Genomic DNA, 18863 nt, shown 5'->3' with positions numbered 1-18863 from the left:
TATTTATTGGATTGCATGCACCAAGAGCACCACAACAAATTCCTCGTAGGTATAAAATCGTACTTGGCAATAAAACTTTTTCTGATGTCTGAAATACTATTTATCTTTTTAACTTTGATGAAGGTGCAGGTCAGATCGCTGTTGGATAGTTGATGATGAGACACACACACACACACACACACACACACAGTGCCAACACTGACTGCCAAATGGGATCCCGACTCACAGCGGGACAATCAGGAATATTTAACTTCCCTAAGCTTTCTCTGGAACAGTACCATGGACACACACACATACATTCACATACACGCACTGGGTACTTGAGTTTCTCTGATGCATTAATAACCACAGCGCACACACATAGCAGTTACATAAATAAATAACTGTATGGAAAATATAGTAATGTCTAATTATAATCATTAATATATAGAACATGGACAAACACACACACACACACACACGCAAAATGCTGCCAGGGCTGCCCTGTCAGCTGGTGGGACGCCATATGCATTGGCAGCACCAAGTGTTCAGTCGATGATCTACAAACCTGTTAGAACACACTCAGGAAGTGCCCAGGTCTCATTTCACTAACACATGTATCTACACGAGTATTTGTGTTCCATCCAACAATGTGTTCTGCTCTCATGTGACCCTGAGAGGTGAGAGTGGAGGCAGGGCTTGTTAATTTAGTAATCCTGGACCTCCCAGATTGAGACCACAGCCTCCTTTGTCCCCATTTAGAAAAAACAAAACAAAACAAAAAAACTCAGATCGGCACTCTGACAAATCTTGGAGATCCCAGATGGGCCAACACACGCAGTAGCGAGGCCACCACCACCTGTAATGCCAGGAAATGGGCCTGCCAGCTACCGCCTACTTGATGCTGGAGCCTCCCATCTGGGTGAGAGAGAGACACGGCCTCAAAACTGTCAACAGGCTACTGGAGCGGCGGCCATCATCACCTCTCCCAACCCCTTCAGGTTTTTCCATCATACAAATTAAATCAAGAGCGGAGTTTAAATGAAATGAATACTCAGGGGTCTTGTGCACTTATCGTACATATAAGCTGACTGATCCAGTATGGCAGAATAGAGTCTTGTGCATGAGAGCTTTGCTTTATCTTCTCTTTTACTCTAAATGAGACTGCAAGCTACAAGTGAACGTCATGCTACACTGATGCTATGTTTATATGAACTGAAGCTAAATTCATTAGGAAAATTATAATGTGGCGTGATAAATATCACGCCACATTATAATTTGGCGTGATAAATCCATTGAAAAATAGGTCGATTTTTCTCAGACTTTTATGAAATTGGACTTTAAAGAAAGAATGCACGTGTGCAGGCTTGAAAAAACACGTTCAGATTTGATGGATTTATTCATACAAGCCAGCCATCACATCCTAGCTCGTATTTGCTGATACCGTGGTTTTGGTGACTACTCAAATATGATTGGCTGCTGGGTGTCAGGTGGGTGTTAATTAATTACTGATACCTGGACACCTACTAAATAGTTCCGTTCGCCTGAACTAAATTCATGCACTTCCAGCAGCGAGTAGCTGTGGTGGAAATTTTGAACCAAGGTAAAATTTAATTTTCTTGCCCACTCGTATTTGACGTCCATCCTAAGATAGAAAAAAAAAAACTTTTTCTTTTTTTTATGTCACTACGGGGTCAAGGGATCTGCCTCAAAAGTTAATACATTTTCCGTGGCCGAACCATCCATCAAAATTGTTGAAAATTGGCCAAGTAGCTTTTGATAAAACCTGCTACCAGACACACAAATGTCACCAAAACTCTCACTGTACCTCCTTTGCCGCTAGTGATCACCTCCCTTGGCAGACCTCTTACAACATTTATCAAACAGCCACAGCACAGGAGAAGAGGATCTCTGATGGAGAGACAATGACGACTACTGTGGAACGATATCCAAGACAGATAGAAGCCTTGTGTGTAAACCAGAGGGATCCGTGTACTGTGCTGAGCTGCTTCCCATCATATGAGTTCATGTTTGGCTGTAGTCATTATGGAGTAGTGAAAGGAAAAGTTCTGCGAGATGTAATCAGATCTTTTTTTGTTTATGCTCATTAGGCCGAAGAACACCCATTACAAGGGAAGCTCTATCTCTTGGATTCTGTACATTGATGAGTATTCTGGCCTCAGACTGCTAGATGGAGCTTCTAAGAGTTCTTTTATACACTGGTTGAAGGGTTTTGTTTTTTGGGGTTCTTTTTTTCCTCCCAGACTGTGATGGACCACTTTATTTCCATCAACAAAGTTGCACACGATGGACCCATCAAGTCGACTTACGGACTTCCCTCCTTGCCGTTTATCCCGCCATTGAAATCCCTCCTCTCAGTCCCAGGTAGTGGAGTCCTGGCAAATGGACAAGACCGCAGGTGAGGTTTCGGCTGAATGGTCACGCTCGGTCACATCCACGCCGTCGAGGTGGCAGCTAGAATTGTTCAAATCAAAGTACTGAGTTTATGACTGGATCGAGAAGTCTCGCATTGAACTGGACAAAGCATTTGAGAGTTTGGAAATGGGTCCCTCGTTTAGTTTATTTTATTTTGTTAAGAGTCATCAATCATACATGTACATGTGAACTCCTGTTAACATGAACTTGGAGCTTTAAGCAAATTTCATGAAGGGCTCACCCTGTGAAGCGGTAAACCTGAGCCCATTTGAAAACAACGATATATTTGGGAAGCAAATTTACACGAGCCTTCTTTACATGGCTTCATCAACTAGAACACTTTTGGTATTTTCTCTGCAGTAATGGAATGTAGTACATTGTTCTGAACTTGGGCGATATTCTCCTGATAGGTGTGAGAGATATCTTGAACCTCATAGCACTCAGATTAAAAACACGAGTTAAATAAGCTGATATTTCTATGATACTTGTACGCATGTGTTTATGTGTATCTCTTTTACTCTCTGTCAGTTAATAACCTCTGTTCAGGAAGGATACGTGCGATGAGTGACACTCAGATGCCTCCACCCAAGTACCCAAGGACACATAAACATTATGTAATACCTCTGCGCAAACAGCAGCCTACTATAGAGAGAAAACACCCAGGCTACATGCTCACACACATTCACACGGTGGAAAGAGATTTGGATCTAAATGAAGGTCCTGATGCAGTTCTAAGCCATCTGGACGACATCAGTCGTATTTTCTGGACATGTCGCCTCGCTAATGCAACATCCAGAAGGAGGTTACAAAGAGCATTTATGATGGGATTGTTCATTTTTTTGTATCCAAGTCACCTCCTTGGTGGAGGCATGGGTTCTCTGAGGGCCCCTCTCATTTGTTATGTTTTCTCAGATTTATATGGGGTTTAAGACCCCCAAACCCAAAGGAGGGGGATTTGCTTGACAGTACACAGTTTAATCCTGACCCTAACCTTAACATGAACAATTCCTCACTTTAAAATGTAATAATTTACATTATGTGAACCTGCCCTTTATCCTCTGAAGGGAGATGCGTCCAAACAGTTTTTTTTTTCCTTCAGATTTATGTCCTCTCGTCGTACATACATACATTCCTTAGGGAGGAGCTAGCAGGGAAGCCTGCGTATAAATCTTCTCACCTTGCTATTTTTGGTAGCAATGAAACTCTAGTGCTGTGTTTGATAGTGAGATGAGTCCACACTTTGTATTCTGATGGACCTGTTGGTACACTCGTTCTCATTGAAAGCCCCCAGTCATCCCTCTCTTATTAAAGAGGCACGCTGCATAGACTGCAACAATAACGTCTGAGAGGAAGGAACGGTTCATAGGGTATGTGCCGCTGCGATGTCTCACCTGTAGGTTTACAGAAGACTGCAGCTCAACCTTGGCTTGTCACAGAGCTCCTCAAGAATTGTAGTATGTTTGTACATGAGTGACAGCAAAAGACAAACACAAAGACTATCTGTCTGCTCTCACTGTCTGTGTTGCTTTTTTGGCAGGAGATGATGGGTCGGCTGTAGTTCAGGTAGCAGCGCCAGCTCGCATCTATAAACTCTATGATCATAAGATACATTTGGCACATCTCACTCAAACACACACACACACACACACACACACATACAAGCACACACACATTCATGCACACAGGCAGTTGTGTTTCCATCACCCCAAAGGACATTCCTTTGATTTCATTCATTCATTCTCTAGAGACCTACCCTAACACTTCAGCCAAAGCTTCAACCTAATCTAAAAACAAGCGTTCACCCTGAAATTTAATGAGTTGGACTTACTTTTATTCCAGGTGAGTCACCACAGTGTGCACACGCACGTATTTGTGTGTGTGTGTATATGCTGTTGCGCATGAGACAAAGAGGGTGTGTGTATGTGTTTGGCTGGAGGGTATGCCTGCAGCTCTGTGGCCAAAGGCCTGAAGTTGAGGTCTGCTAGGATTAAAGTGCATCTGCATGTGTGTGTGTGTATGTGTGTGTGAATGTGCTTTGAAATTTGAGTGTGTTTGAAAAATGGTGGTGACACACAGGATAAATGCAGTTGCCTGTTGCCAACTCAACAATACTAGTTAGCACCTCATAACTGGATAAAACACGTCAGGAATAAAGTTTGACAGCCAAATGAGGGCAGAATGAAATCAAAGGGAGAGGATGTAAGACATTTACCTCTGCTTGGTGATAAAGTAGAGCAACAGAGATGAATTCTGTTTCCAAAAGACACAATCCACAAAAGCTGTGGACAAAATTAGTTTAATACTAAAACTCAACAGATGCGAGACACGAATGGCACACAGAGAAAGAGGCATGCATGCTAAGTACATTAACCTTAACATGACATGGAGACTTGTCCCACGGAAACATGCCACATTCACATACGCAAACACGGTGTGTTTTCATGTTGACCTGTGTGGGGGTGTGTGTGTGTGTGTGTGTGTGTGTGTGTGTGTGTGTGTGTGGTGAGCCTGTATGGATGATTGTATTTCCTCTGCAGCAGCTGATACTGCAGCGGCTGTGACCGCCTGCACCTGTCTCTGTTCATCATGATACACACACACACACACACACACACACACACACACACACGTTTACTTAAGTCACTCCTAGGATATTTACAGACTTATAATCAGTTCCTGGAGACCCAACCGTCAAGTATTCAACACATCCACCAGCATGTGCACACAAATTAAAGCTTTATGGCAAATACAATTTCCAACTTCATTCTTTTAGTCACCACAAATACAAACAGTTTACGGACAAACATCAGTTGAGATGTTGTGACATTCATGTGACTCAGACGGAGGTAGAACATACAATCCTTTCTCTGGCGCTACCTTTAAGGTCCAAAAAAGTTAAATAGTTGTCTCCAGTATCCACACAGACACAGAGGTGAAATATAAAATGACACGTCTCTCAGAGTGGTGACTTTCAGTGCTGCTTGTACTCTGAAGTCCAGTTAACATATATTCACAAATGCAAATATCCACATTAACTTGACATTTGTTCTTTCTGAGAACCAAATAAACACAATTATTTACATGGGACAGTGCAGTTGTTGTCAGAAGGCATTTAGAGCTCTGTTCTTCTGCTTTTCTTTTCAATATCCGTGAAGAGAATATTGCTCCTCCTGCAAGTATCAGAAAAAAACCTGAAAACTTTTCCAAACATTATTCAAGTCTCATACACAGTGCAGTAAAATTACAAGGGTAAATTTCAAGCTAATACTCACATCACATGCGCACAAAACATACATGTACAGATTATATTTACAATTCATAATTGCCCTCAATATCGTATAGAATTTTTACCCAATAATAATAATAATAATAATAATAACACATTTCATTTACAGGCGCCTTTCAGGACACTCAAGGTCACCACAGAAATCATAAAACAAATAAATCATTTATTCAAAGTGAGGCTGAGGAGGTTAGAAATCGGGGTCATTTGGGCTGTTTTATCATCATTTCTCTGAATTTGTAAAAGATAAAACTAATCAAAACACGGTTTCCAATAAGCAAAGTGTCTGAGTTATAGCATGTACACGCACTTTAAATATCTGTTATCTGCTTGCAATGTTTTCACAGTGAGTGTCACAGACGGCGTTATGAAAACAGATGAAAAGTATCTCCTCGGACCCACATTGCATTGTTCTTACTAAAACAGGCTGATGGGATAAAAGCAAAGAGTGGGTGGATGGTGATGTTTGAAGAGAGGCAAAATTGTTCCAGCAAATACGTGATGAAAGGCAGCCAACAAAGGGAGAGAAAGAAAGGTTAGGATAGTCACAAGTTTGGGGCTCAGATGTTTATCTGATGTACAAATACACACCAGTACAGGATTTCGGACCAGCAGTGGGGTTTACCAGGAGGAATGAAAACAGACAGACTGTTGATAATCTGAAAGTGAGCCTTAAATGAAACCCTCTGCTTCAAACAAGACTTTTAGCCACACAGCAAACAAAATGTCTTTTTGTTCCTCTCTGTTTAATGGTAGTTTCCTTCCGTCTGGATGTGTAGCTTGAACTTTTATTGCTGGCTGACAAGGTTATTGGCAATGCAAATGTAGCACTAAATCCTGCTTATGCTTCCTTTCTGGAGGGTTTATGCATGTGGCAGCTTGGCCATTTTCTTTTCCCTCTCTTTTTTTTACTATTTCTACTACATCTATTCAAACGTACATTGAAATTCATGGCAAAAGCCTGGAAGTCTTTTGTGTTCTTAACACAGCCAAAAAGGGCGCAAATGGAAAAAAAAAAAAAAGTCACGTATATTTGGTGTTTTTTTGTGTGTGTTTTTTTAACTTTCACTGTCAAATTGGATCAACCAGTACAAAAAAACTGTTTCTGTTTTAATCGTCACTACTGGGGTATGATTCACATTTTAAACAGGTTGTGTGGGCTTGACTCAAGTGTAGTTGAAAGGCTATGACAGGTGTTCCACATACACACACCTGCAGTAGGTGATGTAGTATAATATACAGTGTATGCCACCGCGCGGTGGTACTAAGACCTGCTTAGTGGCCCTGGGTAAGAGGCTAATTTGTCTGTTTTTGACATCTACATATGTGGGGAATCCAGATGAAGCCCATTATAAAAAGCAGCAGTGAGATGGCAAAAGCCTGTACCTTTCCTTGCAGCCTGTTAGCTTGTTTTTGCTGGTACACTGTCCACAGTCTCGCTGCAATCCACTGCAAACGTTCTGTTCTCAAACATGGGAAATGAATGGAATTCTGATGTTTTATATGACGCTATGAACTCCAGGCGTTAATATGAGGACACAAGGCCAAACTACTCATGGATACAAAATTTTAACACATTACTTATTTAAACGTTTTGCTTTGTTGCATCTAGCTACATTTGGTGCAAAAAGTCATTGTACAGAAACTCAATTGTATGCACCAGAGAGCAACTGGAGCTAGCTGTATCTCCTGGTAACCATAACAACAACCATCCCCTCAGACAATACGAGGACACACAGAGGGTACAGATAAGGGACAGAGTGGCAAGTGAAGAGAGCTGGGGCCAGGAACCTTATCTCCCTTTTATTGGCAATGTGAGATTGTGGGATTATGAAGAAACTAGTTAGGGATTAGAGAGATTCAGTTTAAGCGTCTGTCCATCAAAATGTTTGTACTTTTTTTTTCTCTATCTGAAAACACCAAGCTAGGACCTGTTGAAAAAGCTTTGGAGGCACAGAGAAAATGGCCTGCTGAATTTATGGGCAAGGAAACAAGAAAAGTGCTCCTTCGCTGGTTTAGTTCAGCATTGGTATGTGGAACCAAACATTCAGGGGTAAACATTACATCCATACTACACAGCCACTAATTGACTTTTTGTCAGTTTTACGGATAATTCTGCCAAATGTAGGATCATAAAAAAATTAGACCACAGGTCACTGCAGGCTCTCCAACACTCTTGCGGAGGGAGAGGCGAGGCGAGTCCAGGGCTTTCAGTAAACAACTTCACTTCTTACACACTGGTCCTTTAACTGAGGCTGCATGCTTTCTGTTACATAGTTACATTTTGCTTAAATAAGATTGTGGAATGCATGACATTTGAATCACTGTCTTTGGTTTCCCATCATCCATCAGTCATTAATTCATACATTCATGTAACAGCAGAACTGGATCGTTCTGTTCCTGTTTGTTCTTTATTTCAGTAGCAGTTAATTCATTTGCAGTCCATTAAAACATTCTCTTTCTGGTACCTTTTCATGGGAAGTGAACAAAAAACAAAGAAGGGAACCATCTCCTAATATACAAGTCTGAATGTAAGCACCAGTTTGGTGAAGCTCATAATGTTTGATACAGTCTTTGGGACTACTCCTCCAGGTACTTAGCCTCTTTGTGCATCAATAATCTGCATTGTTGAAAACTCAGTCAAAGCCAGTTTAGTCAGATTTACGTTGAAGCTAAAACATACTGTTGGATGATTTACCTGTAGCTGCCTTTGCAGTTGTGACTTACACTGTTTAATCCAAAAGCTGGAATTTCACAACCCTGGCAAGAGGAGAAGTGATTAACACAGCTTCTTAAAAGACCAAAGGCACAAGTCACTCTGCCAAACTAAACATTTTGACCTTCATCAATGTGTTGCTTCCTATTCGATTCTCTAAGGTTGAAAATCCTGTGTAGTTGGTCAAGCAATAGAAGACAGATTCTCTTTGTAACTCGCACTAGTAGAACTGTTCGAGTGGCAGTTTGTTTGGGAACCTGGAGCTACTTCTAAAACCTGCTCAGAATTCGGAGGAGGCAGGGTGCTCTCTTGAATAGAGCTCTCCAGACTTTCCGTCTGCCCTGCCCCCAGCTGGGCATCAGTCACCCGAACACCTCTCAGCTCAGAGCCTACATTCGACCTGCATGGGGGCTTTGAGCGACAGTCTCTGCCTCGGCACCATCTCCATCCTCTCCTTCCTCCCCAGCCTCCCCTCTTGCACCTCAGACAAAGTATCTCCTGAAAGGCATGTCTGAAATCAGGGCTGCGACAGTAAATGAGCGGGTTGAAAGCTGAATTGGAGTATCCGAGCCAGTTGAGGAGTCTGAAGAGTAGCTTAATGTCGCCCAGGGTAAGGAAGGTCATGAGGATGTTGAGGATGAAGAAGGGTAGCCAACACAGTGTGAAGGTTCCCATTATGATTCCCAGAGTTTTCAGGGCCTTGTGTTCCTTAATACAGAACTTAAGACGTTTTGTTCCTTTTTCATTCCGTGTTCTATTCTCCACTCCCTTTTCTTCCCTACCAGTGTCTGTACTTCTCTGCATGTTTTGTGTGTCCTCCTCTGATTGCTCTGCCACCCCAGCTCCTGTCCTCCGTTGATTCATTCCAGGGCTGTCAGTGGAATAAGCCAGCTGTGCAGTGTAATGCAAGTTATAGAGGTGCCTTTCCCTCCCTCTGATTTTCTCCAGCTGTTTCTGGGCTTCCTGGAACACCCGGGTGTACAAGAAAATCATAACCACCAGCGGCAGGTAGAATGATACAATTGAAGAAGACACCGCATACGCTGCGTTGGTGTTGAAATCACAGCAGAGCTCGTTAGCTAAACACCGAAGTGCATCCTCATCATTTGATATCCACAACTTCAGATGGATGGGCACGAAGGAAATGAGCAAGGCCACAGCCCAAACCCCGAGGATCACTGCGAAGGCCCGGCCCCTGGTCCGGCAAGAGAACAAAAAAGATGGTTAAAGATGCATGCCAACTTTCTGGCCATCCTTCCCAGAGCCAGACGAGTCAGTTGTCCTTCTTTCCTCTGTGCATGCATCAACGTGCTGAGACACTCAAAGAACACTGATAGTTAGCATAACGAATGGTGGTGTTTGGGAAGTGTTAGCATATTTCTCTCAAAGGTCATCAAATAAATAAGGGACAGGATCTTGGTATATTCAGAAGTAATCCATCATTTCCAATTTAAAATAACCGCCCATGATTAATTGCAGCAATCGCTCTTCAAGTTGTCAACACGTTTTGTTTTGTTGGCTGAAGTCGGGCCATCCAGCGGCTTTCAAGGTACTGTGTAAAATTACTGCACTCAGTCAGGAAACAGTTTTAAGTTACTTGTTGATTGAAGGCAAAGACTGTTTTGGATTGGAGTACTTTTAATGGAGGTATGCTAACCCATCTTCAACCATTTGTTGTGCTGAGTTAAGAAGCATTCCATTTGTTGGGCTGAGCTAAACAGCCTTCAGCTGGGCTCTCCTGGTCTCGGCTTCCTAAAGCAAACAAAGAGGAGAGAGGGGTATCGGTCTTCTTGTCTGGCTTTGGGGATGATGGCAAATTCAGAAATATGCTGGTTCAATATTAGGTTGGTTATTAATTGCCAAATATAACAAAGCTGCCAAAAGGATAAAGATACATAATAAATCAGAAGCTTTTACCTGAACAAATCATCACTAAACCCTTACAAAGGTAAACTGAGAGTAATTTAGACCAACATGATAGACATAAACTCTGCCTGGGGATGGTTACAAGGACGCTGAGCTGTACAGGACAGAATGTGACTAGGGCGCTGGTTGAAATTTTCCAGCACCTCTGGCCTCACCCCAAAAGGTGATGTGTTCCACACTAGATGGAAAACACCTGCTGTGACATCACAGATTTGGGTGTGGCTACAAGTGCAACACGCTTGAAAGTTTGAACCTGTGGACAGCAGCTCTGTTTAACCCTTTGTAACTCTAAATATGTTGTGGGTAACTTTGACTGAACACTTGATGTCATCTCCTTGGTCATACCTTGTAAGCAGATTTGGGTAGCGGAGCGGCGAGGTGATGGCGAGGTAGCGATCCAGAGCAATCACACACAGTGTTTCGATACTAGCTGTGACACACAGCACATCAGTTGCTGTCCAGAACTCACACATGAAGCTTCCAAACTGCCAGGCTCCCAGCAGGATGTAGCTGGAACCAAAGGGGACCACAGCTACACCCATTATGAGGTCAGCGACAGCTAGCGAGGCAATGAAGAAGTTGGTGACTGTCTGGAGCCGCTGAAACCGGAGGATGGCCGTAATCACCAGCACATTACCTGGGCAGAAGACGCCGTAAGTGGATCTTGTCTAAAAGTTATCAAGCTGCCTGCCATCAGTAAAATGTTAGACTCTGAATCTCCAATAAATTCAAGAATCAAACAAACAATACAAATGACCCCAACTTACCAAAAACTATGGCCAGAACAAGAATGGCCATTGCAACGCCGAGCAGCACCAACTCGGCATCACTGTACTCTGCAGATCTCACGGACCAATCAGAGTCCAGGGAGTAGTTTCTATGCTGAGATTGGTTAGCAAGTGCTGACACAGCACTCACTGGTTCCATGATCTATGGTCTTAAAACACACACATCACAGCTTTTTACACACTAAATCAAACAAAAAAGTATCTCATTGTTTTTAGCTTGATTGCCCCTGCATGCAGTAGCCCAATCATGTATGAGCGCAATTGCAAGGTTTCATTAGGTTGAATATTACCTTGTATTAACTAGGTTTGGAGCGCCGGCTTTGCAGAGCTAATTGTACGTGCAGTCTAGAATCCCAGTTCAGATTCTGGCTCCTTCTTTATCACCTCGGTGTCTACCAGGATGGGCTTGTGCCAAACCTGAAGTACTCTACTATACTGGACAATGTGAATATGAGTTGGTAAACCGTCATTTTAGCTAGTTTTGCTGTTCGTCTCCATTAGCTTAAAGCTGATAACATATGACGGTTTTCTGTATTCTGTTGCCTTCAAAAACAAATTACGAAAAACCGCCTTCTGAGATTGAGACACCCAACTGTGGGTAATTGCAATACAAAATACACTTTTTGGGTGAAGTAACGCTTTATGCACCCAGAGATGATATACAGTAGATTGTGTTCTGTGTTGCTGATCCAGAAGGCTTATGTTCGGTGGATGAGAAGAAAATGTATGACTTGATTTCTGTCTGTACTCACTGAGCCTCTGTGGCGGTGGCACACGATCTCTTTGTGCTATAGTAAATGTTTATGAATATACAGTTGAGCCTTTGATCTATTTCATGCAAAGAAAATGGCAACTGTTGCTGTTTTCCCTCCCTTGCCCAGCAGCAGCAGCAGCGATATAGTCAGTTGCCTATAGCAATGAATGAGGAAGGGTGGTTCCCTCACAGTGACTCTGTGTGTTCTCTACACCCAAAGTAATGAGCTTGTGCCAGAGAAATGACTTGCAAATGTGTATTGATCTGAACAGATTCACCCTCGGGCAGGCGTCTCCTAAAGTTCTTCAACTCCTATATGCCCCCAAGCTCTCGCTGCATACCCCCACTATCTCCACGGGCTCATAAGATGAGACATTTGTCCATATTTTTACGCTTTATAAAGCCATCTCATTCAAGCAAGGTAGTTTCAATCATTACCCATATTTTTTGAAAAGGAAATTCATGGACAAACTGGAGGAGCATTTGTGATGACTGGTTTGCACTTGGTGGACAGTTTAGGCACGTGGAGTGAGATTCTAACATAGGATGAACGTGAGCATGTCAGAGCAAAGCTTCAAGCAGCGGTGTAATGTCGCCAGAGGATGGACCCCCTGACGTGCTCGTGTGTACCGCTGTGGTGACACGTACCTCAGTTTGGCAATCATGGCCCAAGGGAATCATTTCACAAAAAGAGGATGCAAATAGCTTATCACGACTGGGCAAGCAGATTTTTAAAAAGTGTTGTTAAAAGGTCACAGGTCAGTTGATAGTTTGACCTGGGTGCTATCTTGTGGAGATAGACATGTTTCACAGAGGAAGTTATATGGCCCTGGTTTTAACATGAGGTCATAAAACTCCATCGTGCCTGTGTCGAAGAAGTCTGAGGGGTTCAGCCTTTGAATGATTCTCCCCTGATATCAATGCTGCGCCTTGGTATGATGTATATTGGTAACCTTTCACGTCTTGCTATCTTATCGTATTTTAGTCAATACGCTGTGAACTGTGAGGTCACAGGCTCCAAACTAATAAACACCTGACGCTTGTGAGAGGAGCTGCAAATGCTACATGAGCAACAAAGATATATAGCATATGCAGTGATTGTACTTTATGTATATGCAGGAGAGTTTTCAAAGCTGCAGCAGCAGCAGCAGCAGAGAGAGCCCACGCAGGCTGCCGTATTGCTCCATAACGCTACGGGTGCTCTGACATGTGTTGCAGTGAGAAGAGTATATATGTCCACTGTATTGAGTTATATGAGTGTAGCAGCAGAAGGCCACTTGGCTGCTCTGCTCTGGATCACAGTGTCATTCCATAAAATAAGCTTTTCATGTGAATTATTTAGCGTTACCATATATTTCATCTAAACCCGTGTCTGAATTCATTTTTATTTACACAGGGTAGGTTAGCCGAGAGTAAAAAACTTTTTTTTTTTTTACGACTTTTGGCTGAGTGACAGCAGACACCTGGTGACCCTTGTTTGCTTTTCAGTCCTCAGCATCTTGACTGTCGGGGGATGGTGCTGGAGACCTGCTATAAATTCAGCAAAGGTTTTTGGCAACATGAATCCTATGAGATCTTTCTACATTTTGAGAGGATTTCTGTCTGTTTGCTCTGTTGGTGCATCATCGGTGGAGGAATTTGCATTATTTCATGTTGAATTAAAAGCAACGTGAATGTGTTGTGGTGTAACCTCTGACTACCCCTGCAGAGTGTTTGACTAACTCGATCGTCTGTGTGCATGAACATTTGGACTTATATGAATGTTGGTTTTATTCCAACACAATCCACATACTCATATTTTCATGCCTTCTGCAAAGAGGTGCATTGATTCACGAGTGTTTACCCAGTTCTCCTGTGGTCAATGAGCAAAGTGTTTCATTTTGTGACGCATGTCAACATGCCAGGGTGGACCGTGGCACGACTGTTTGTTTTCAATGACAATCATCTCAGAGATGGACTAAACTGCTGTGTAAAGTCCCACTGCGTCATTTCATCACCGTAGCACAGTGCTGTGTAATAATAATCAGTGTTACTAGGCTGTCAATCATACTGTCACACAGCAGCACGCTTGCCTTATGTGTCATTATTCTTAATACGTCCCGACACATTTCTGTTTGGAGAATATCGAGGTGCCGGAGTGTCGAGGCGAATGATTGATCTGCCGGAAAGTTAATTGCAGACTCATTTTAAAAATCAATCTTTCATGACTGGTGATTAGCTGAGACTGCTTCCATTATAAAAATGAAACATCGCACACAATACAACAACCGGCCAAAGAAACAATGAACCATGATCAATTCATCAAATCTTTAAAACACTTGTTGCTTTCTGCATGAAGCCTGCTTCCAGCACCATTTACACCGGTGACGCTGTAATGGTGGCTTGTTGCTGCTGACTGCCCCTGTTGATGGGATCAATATATAGGCAGCGACTGCCACAAAGTCAAGCTTGTGAAAGAGGCTCTGCCCTCCTCCCTACTAAGCTGTTTAAACAGTAACGCACATAAAGAGAAGCTTGAGCGGCTCTGTGAGATCAATAATACACCACAAAAGCTTTACAGGGGCAAAAAAGACGTAATATTTGGGCAGATGCAGCTTAGGCGTCGTATCATTTTAAGCTCCTAAACAAACGAAGCCACAGAACAGGCACAAGTGCACGTGTAAACACATGAATGTTCACAACACACCCAGCGTTTTCAGATTTTAACAGAATCAACTGATGACAGTGTGTGTGTGTGTGTGTGTGTGTGTGTAGTATATCTTAGTATAGAATTTGCACTTCAATAACCAATGAGTCATAAAACATTGTTTTTCAAGTGAAATAAGCAATTTCGAAACACATCCTCACGCTTAAATCGTTTTCAGAGGTTGTCTCTGTAAATTAAATGTTTAGATTTCACAGGTTTATAAATTAGGCCCAGAACTATAATTGTTAGAACTGTTTCTTTCAGTCTCAGTACTACACAAAACTACCAAACAGCTTTAAAGTTATCTTGAATTTCCCAAACGTGAAAGGTTCCTACCTCCAGGTTCTGTCCAGTGCTGGAGAATCCAGTGATTTGACAAGACAAAAGTGTTTAAATCCACAACACAAAGTATCATTATACTGTTTGTCGGCAGCCTTTGGTTTCTCCTGCTGACTTCTGAATCTCTTTCTCTCTCTTCCTCTCTCTCTCTCACACACACACACACACACACACACACACACATGTATAAACACTCCTCCAGACCTCAAGCACGCTTGCCCTTTTGAAGCAGCTGAGCCCGTCACCCTTTTTATAAGCAAGCCCTGATGACATCACAGCAGGACAGTAGCCAATCAGGGGACACGGAATGGCTTTGAGAGTATGTCCGCGGGGACAGCTCTGCATGACCATGTGTTTTCTAGGAGATTTTATTACTTTTTAACCATATTTGATTCAGAAACAGAAAACTGAGATCTTTTTCAGCGCCAAACATCTTCACACGCTGAGAGGAAAAAAACACACTTCTGTTTTAGTCGCTGGTTGCAGTGAGTTTGCAGTTCATTGGGTGGAAACCACATGAAAATAAGGAGGAGATAATGAATGTGGTATTTCTCAGCTCAGGCTAAGACATAACTTGTGTGGTGAAGGTGTTAAAGCAAATGTGATGTGCTTCAAAGTTGTTGCTTCGCGACACTACGTTTGTTTCACAGTTCTCAGGTCTGCCTGTTGATTTTAATTTGATTACTATTTGAAATATGGCTAATAATTCTATGACGCTGTCAGAAGAACATGCCTTGGTTCAATGTACAAGATAAAAAATTACAATACAAACAGAACCGCAGACGGGCCATACTTGCTATAATTTTCTTTTATGACATAATCGTCTGATAATAGGATTAAAAAAAATAGTAAAGCAAGTATGTCCTTTCTTGGCTGCCATACTTGGTGTATACTGCAGTATATTCGATTCATATTTTTATGCGTAGTGCCATTTCACACACTGAAAAAATTGAAGTAATGTTGTAATTTAGGGTTGGGTTACAATATCATTAGTTAAACAGTTAATTTTTTATGATATTTCCTGAACTTGAACATCACAATTCAAAGAAAACAACAGGAGTCACTGCGCTGATCCTGGCTGACCTCATCTCGGCTGGTTGCACTGCATTAGCGAGTAAGATAATTGCAAATAAACCAGCGTAGCTTTCTTTTTGGCACGTTTCTCAAGTTCTGTTCTTATCAAACTGCACCCCTAATACAGATTTTTGATTATTTGCTCTCCACACACTCTTGACTCCACCGTAACATTGTCCTGATACATCAACGATCACATCGCATGATTTTCAGACTGTGTCTTTTTTTGTCCCGGTACAATTCTGCGTCACTGGGCAAGGACACGTCCAGGCAACACACTGGTGGGATGAACTTTTAATCTTGAAAAAAAATCAAAAACAAAAAAACACAGAGGGGTTGTATTGATTCATTTTAGACAGTCATTCCTTTATTTTTTTCATTTTGTAGCATTAATTTAGAATTTATGGCGGCTATGGTCAAAATACTAGACAGTGCATCCATGCATCATGCCACAACAGAGCATACGACAAACGTTCCACATGTATGGCAAATTATTTGGCATCAAAATTTTCTGGTAAAACCATCAGAGAGCCAAAAACCACGTTATCCTTTGAGTGTGTATTTAAACCTTTCACCTTTCAAGGGAGCAGCAGAAATAGCATTTCAACGGCATCTAAATCACCCCACACACAGCATTCTTTCATACCGCCTTATCTGAACTCATCTGTATCAAAAACGTAAAGCGTGATTCTCCCAACCAAACACGGCTATGACAGCTGACAGCGAAGCCAGGGGTTAATTTAAAGTCATGCTTCATTTGCCAATGAAGCATCTTGCCGTCCATGTGACGATCATCAGTTTTTCCCAATTCGCTCAATATTACAGTCCAACTGATTTGAGATAACGCAAATCCACTCTTAATTGCTGCTGGGTGTTTTTCCGTGTTCCTGAGTTTATCTCTGCTGGCATCTAATTTGTTTTAGTCTGATGTCGGTGTGCAAGGGGAGTCGAGACACACATGAATTGCAGAGGCCGCCTCACCTCTTTTTCTTCAACACAGCCCTTCTTCTCCTTTAATCATCACTTTTATATTGAGATTTTATTTTTAACGGTCAAGGAGTCCACAACAACATCCGTACTACTACCAGTAGGACTGATCTTTGAATTAATTCATTCATATTCAATAGTTAAGTCAATTAGTTCAGTCAATTACATTTGACCTCCCAGCTTCGGGTTTTCTAGGTGGGGGAGCACTTACCAGATGCTGTCATCCAGTGGGTGAGAGCCTGCAAACTGTTGAGAGGAAACCACTGCTGGCACCAAGAAAAATCAAAATCCACACAGTGACATGCATCATCAAATGTTACATGTTTCCTCCTCCTCCCGTCCTTTAACATTCAAATGTGACCTCCTGTGGATAAAGAGACAGACGGCAGTTGGTATGTTACCCTCCGGTCTGTCTAGCCCTAACACATTCCTCTCCACACCTCTTCCTGCCCCTGTTCCATCAGTCCCTCTGCCTCCACATCCTCCTCTCCCAAACACACCCTCCAGCTCCTGACATCAGTCCCACTCGATCATAGGGATCTCACTGTTTTCTCTGTTCTTGTCTGTTCTCGTCACATATGGTCATCAGCATAATGGTTCTTTCAAGTTCAAGAGTGCAGCCACACACCAAAAAAAATAGACAGAACTGCTTCACTAAGTTCACTATCATTGATTTGACCACTGATCGTTGCGACTATATGCAGAGATTCTCAAGTTAAAGCATCATAAAAGGATTTTAAAGAAGGAAATAAGTATTTTTCTGTTTAAAAGCTCTAAATATGGAAATATGAGGTACATTTATTCGAATTTTGTGTCTGTAGTGACGTTCCCCCGCCAGCAGACTTGTAGTCTTATGTAACCCAACAAGGTTTTGCAGAGCTAAAGGGGGAACAACAATAGCAACAGGAACCAGTTGGGAGTGTGGTGGGAAAATACAAGAAGCATCAAAGAAATGTCTCTGGAGTGGATGCTCCAGATAAAGGAAAAACACAGAGTTCAGATGAAGGAATATACTAAAAAAGAAAGAAAAAAAGAAAGTGATCAACAGCGAGAACAATTATGAATAATAATTGGTGTAGCTTTTCTTGGATGAGTTTTAAAATAAGATGGGTGGCCTACTATTAGATCGCTCTTCCTTTACCCATATAATGGACTTGTAATGGTGGAGTTAATCTATTTTTGGCAGCTATTTCTGAAAAAAAGCTAGGGGGCCTGTATAACGTTAGCAAGCTAGTTAGCTAGCTAACGAAAACAAAACAAAAAACTCGATGGTAACGCTAAATAATTCACATGAAAAGCCAAAAACTCAACTACAACAACAAAAGAATAACACTGAAAAAACTGGACAGTATAAGTTACAGTGCAGTGTAAAATATGAATCAAAGTCCTCAGCAAACAGAAAACAATGTTTTTATTAACACAAAGACTGCGGTACTGCTGCCAGACGAAAACATCATCCATTCAAGTTCTCGTGTTTAAAAGTTGAACCCATGAGTTCCCTCTAAACACAGCATGTGACACTCGGTTGTACAACGAGAGAGTGAAAAAAACAGGAAAGGAAGAGAAAACATTTGCGTGCAAATGCAAAGTCAGTTTCCAAGTCTTTTTGAAAGGATTTCCTCCTCTAATCTTCTTGCTTGCAGTACTTTCCATCAAATCCAAGAGCTTATATGTAGTAAAACTGAAATACTGTAAAACATCCTTAGAATTGACATCTTGTCTTTCTCTGTATCGAGTGCCGTTCCTCCAAGTGGGACTAATTTCTAAAGTAGCCAAAGGCTGTGTTCCGACTTTAACACATGAAAGAATCATTGTGGTGCTCAGATGTGGTGATGAGAAACATTGTAGGGGCTATTTTATAGCTCTTAACTAATGTGTTTTCATCACCAACGCAT

At 41.9% G+C, this 18863-nt stretch overlaps 2 protein-coding genes across 4 annotated transcripts in view; one reads left to right on the top strand and one right to left on the bottom strand.

The window, feature by feature from the left end:
• LOC147248545 (actin-binding LIM protein 3-like) overlaps positions 1–18863 on the top strand; it is a 77784-nt gene that overhangs the window by 8020 nt on the left and 50901 nt on the right. The window lies entirely within an intron of this gene.
• Positions 5042–17409, bottom strand: LOC147248546 (beta-2 adrenergic receptor-like). 3 transcript variants are annotated; one of them, XM_086227218.1, is made up of 4 exons: positions 17180–17409; positions 11108–11277; positions 10686–10977; positions 5042–9609 (listed from the first exon to the last, which is right to left on the bottom strand). In XM_086227218.1, exons 2-4 carry the CDS (start codon positions 11265–11267, stop codon positions 8598–8600), a joined length of 1464 nt encoding a protein of 487 aa, XP_086083344.1. In that variant the 5' UTR covers positions 11268–11277; positions 17180–17409; the 3' UTR covers positions 5042–8597. The 3 variants fall into 3 exon arrangements, with proteins under 3 accessions (XP_086083344.1, XP_086083345.1, XP_086083347.1); XM_086227219.1 differs by lacking the exon at positions 17180–17409 and adding an exon at positions 14905–15101; XM_086227221.1 differs by lacking the exon at positions 17180–17409 and adding an exon at positions 12321–12592.

The sequence above is a fragment of the Aulostomus chinensis genome, chromosome 15 (genome assembly GCF_037954235.1).
Source record: "Aulostomus chinensis isolate RoL2024-O1b breed Wild chromosome 15, RoL_Achi_v1.0, whole genome shotgun sequence".
Lineage (NCBI taxonomy): Eukaryota > Metazoa > Chordata > Actinopteri > Syngnathiformes > Aulostomidae > Aulostomus > Aulostomus chinensis.
This window is presented reverse-complemented; position numbering and strand designations above follow the sequence as displayed.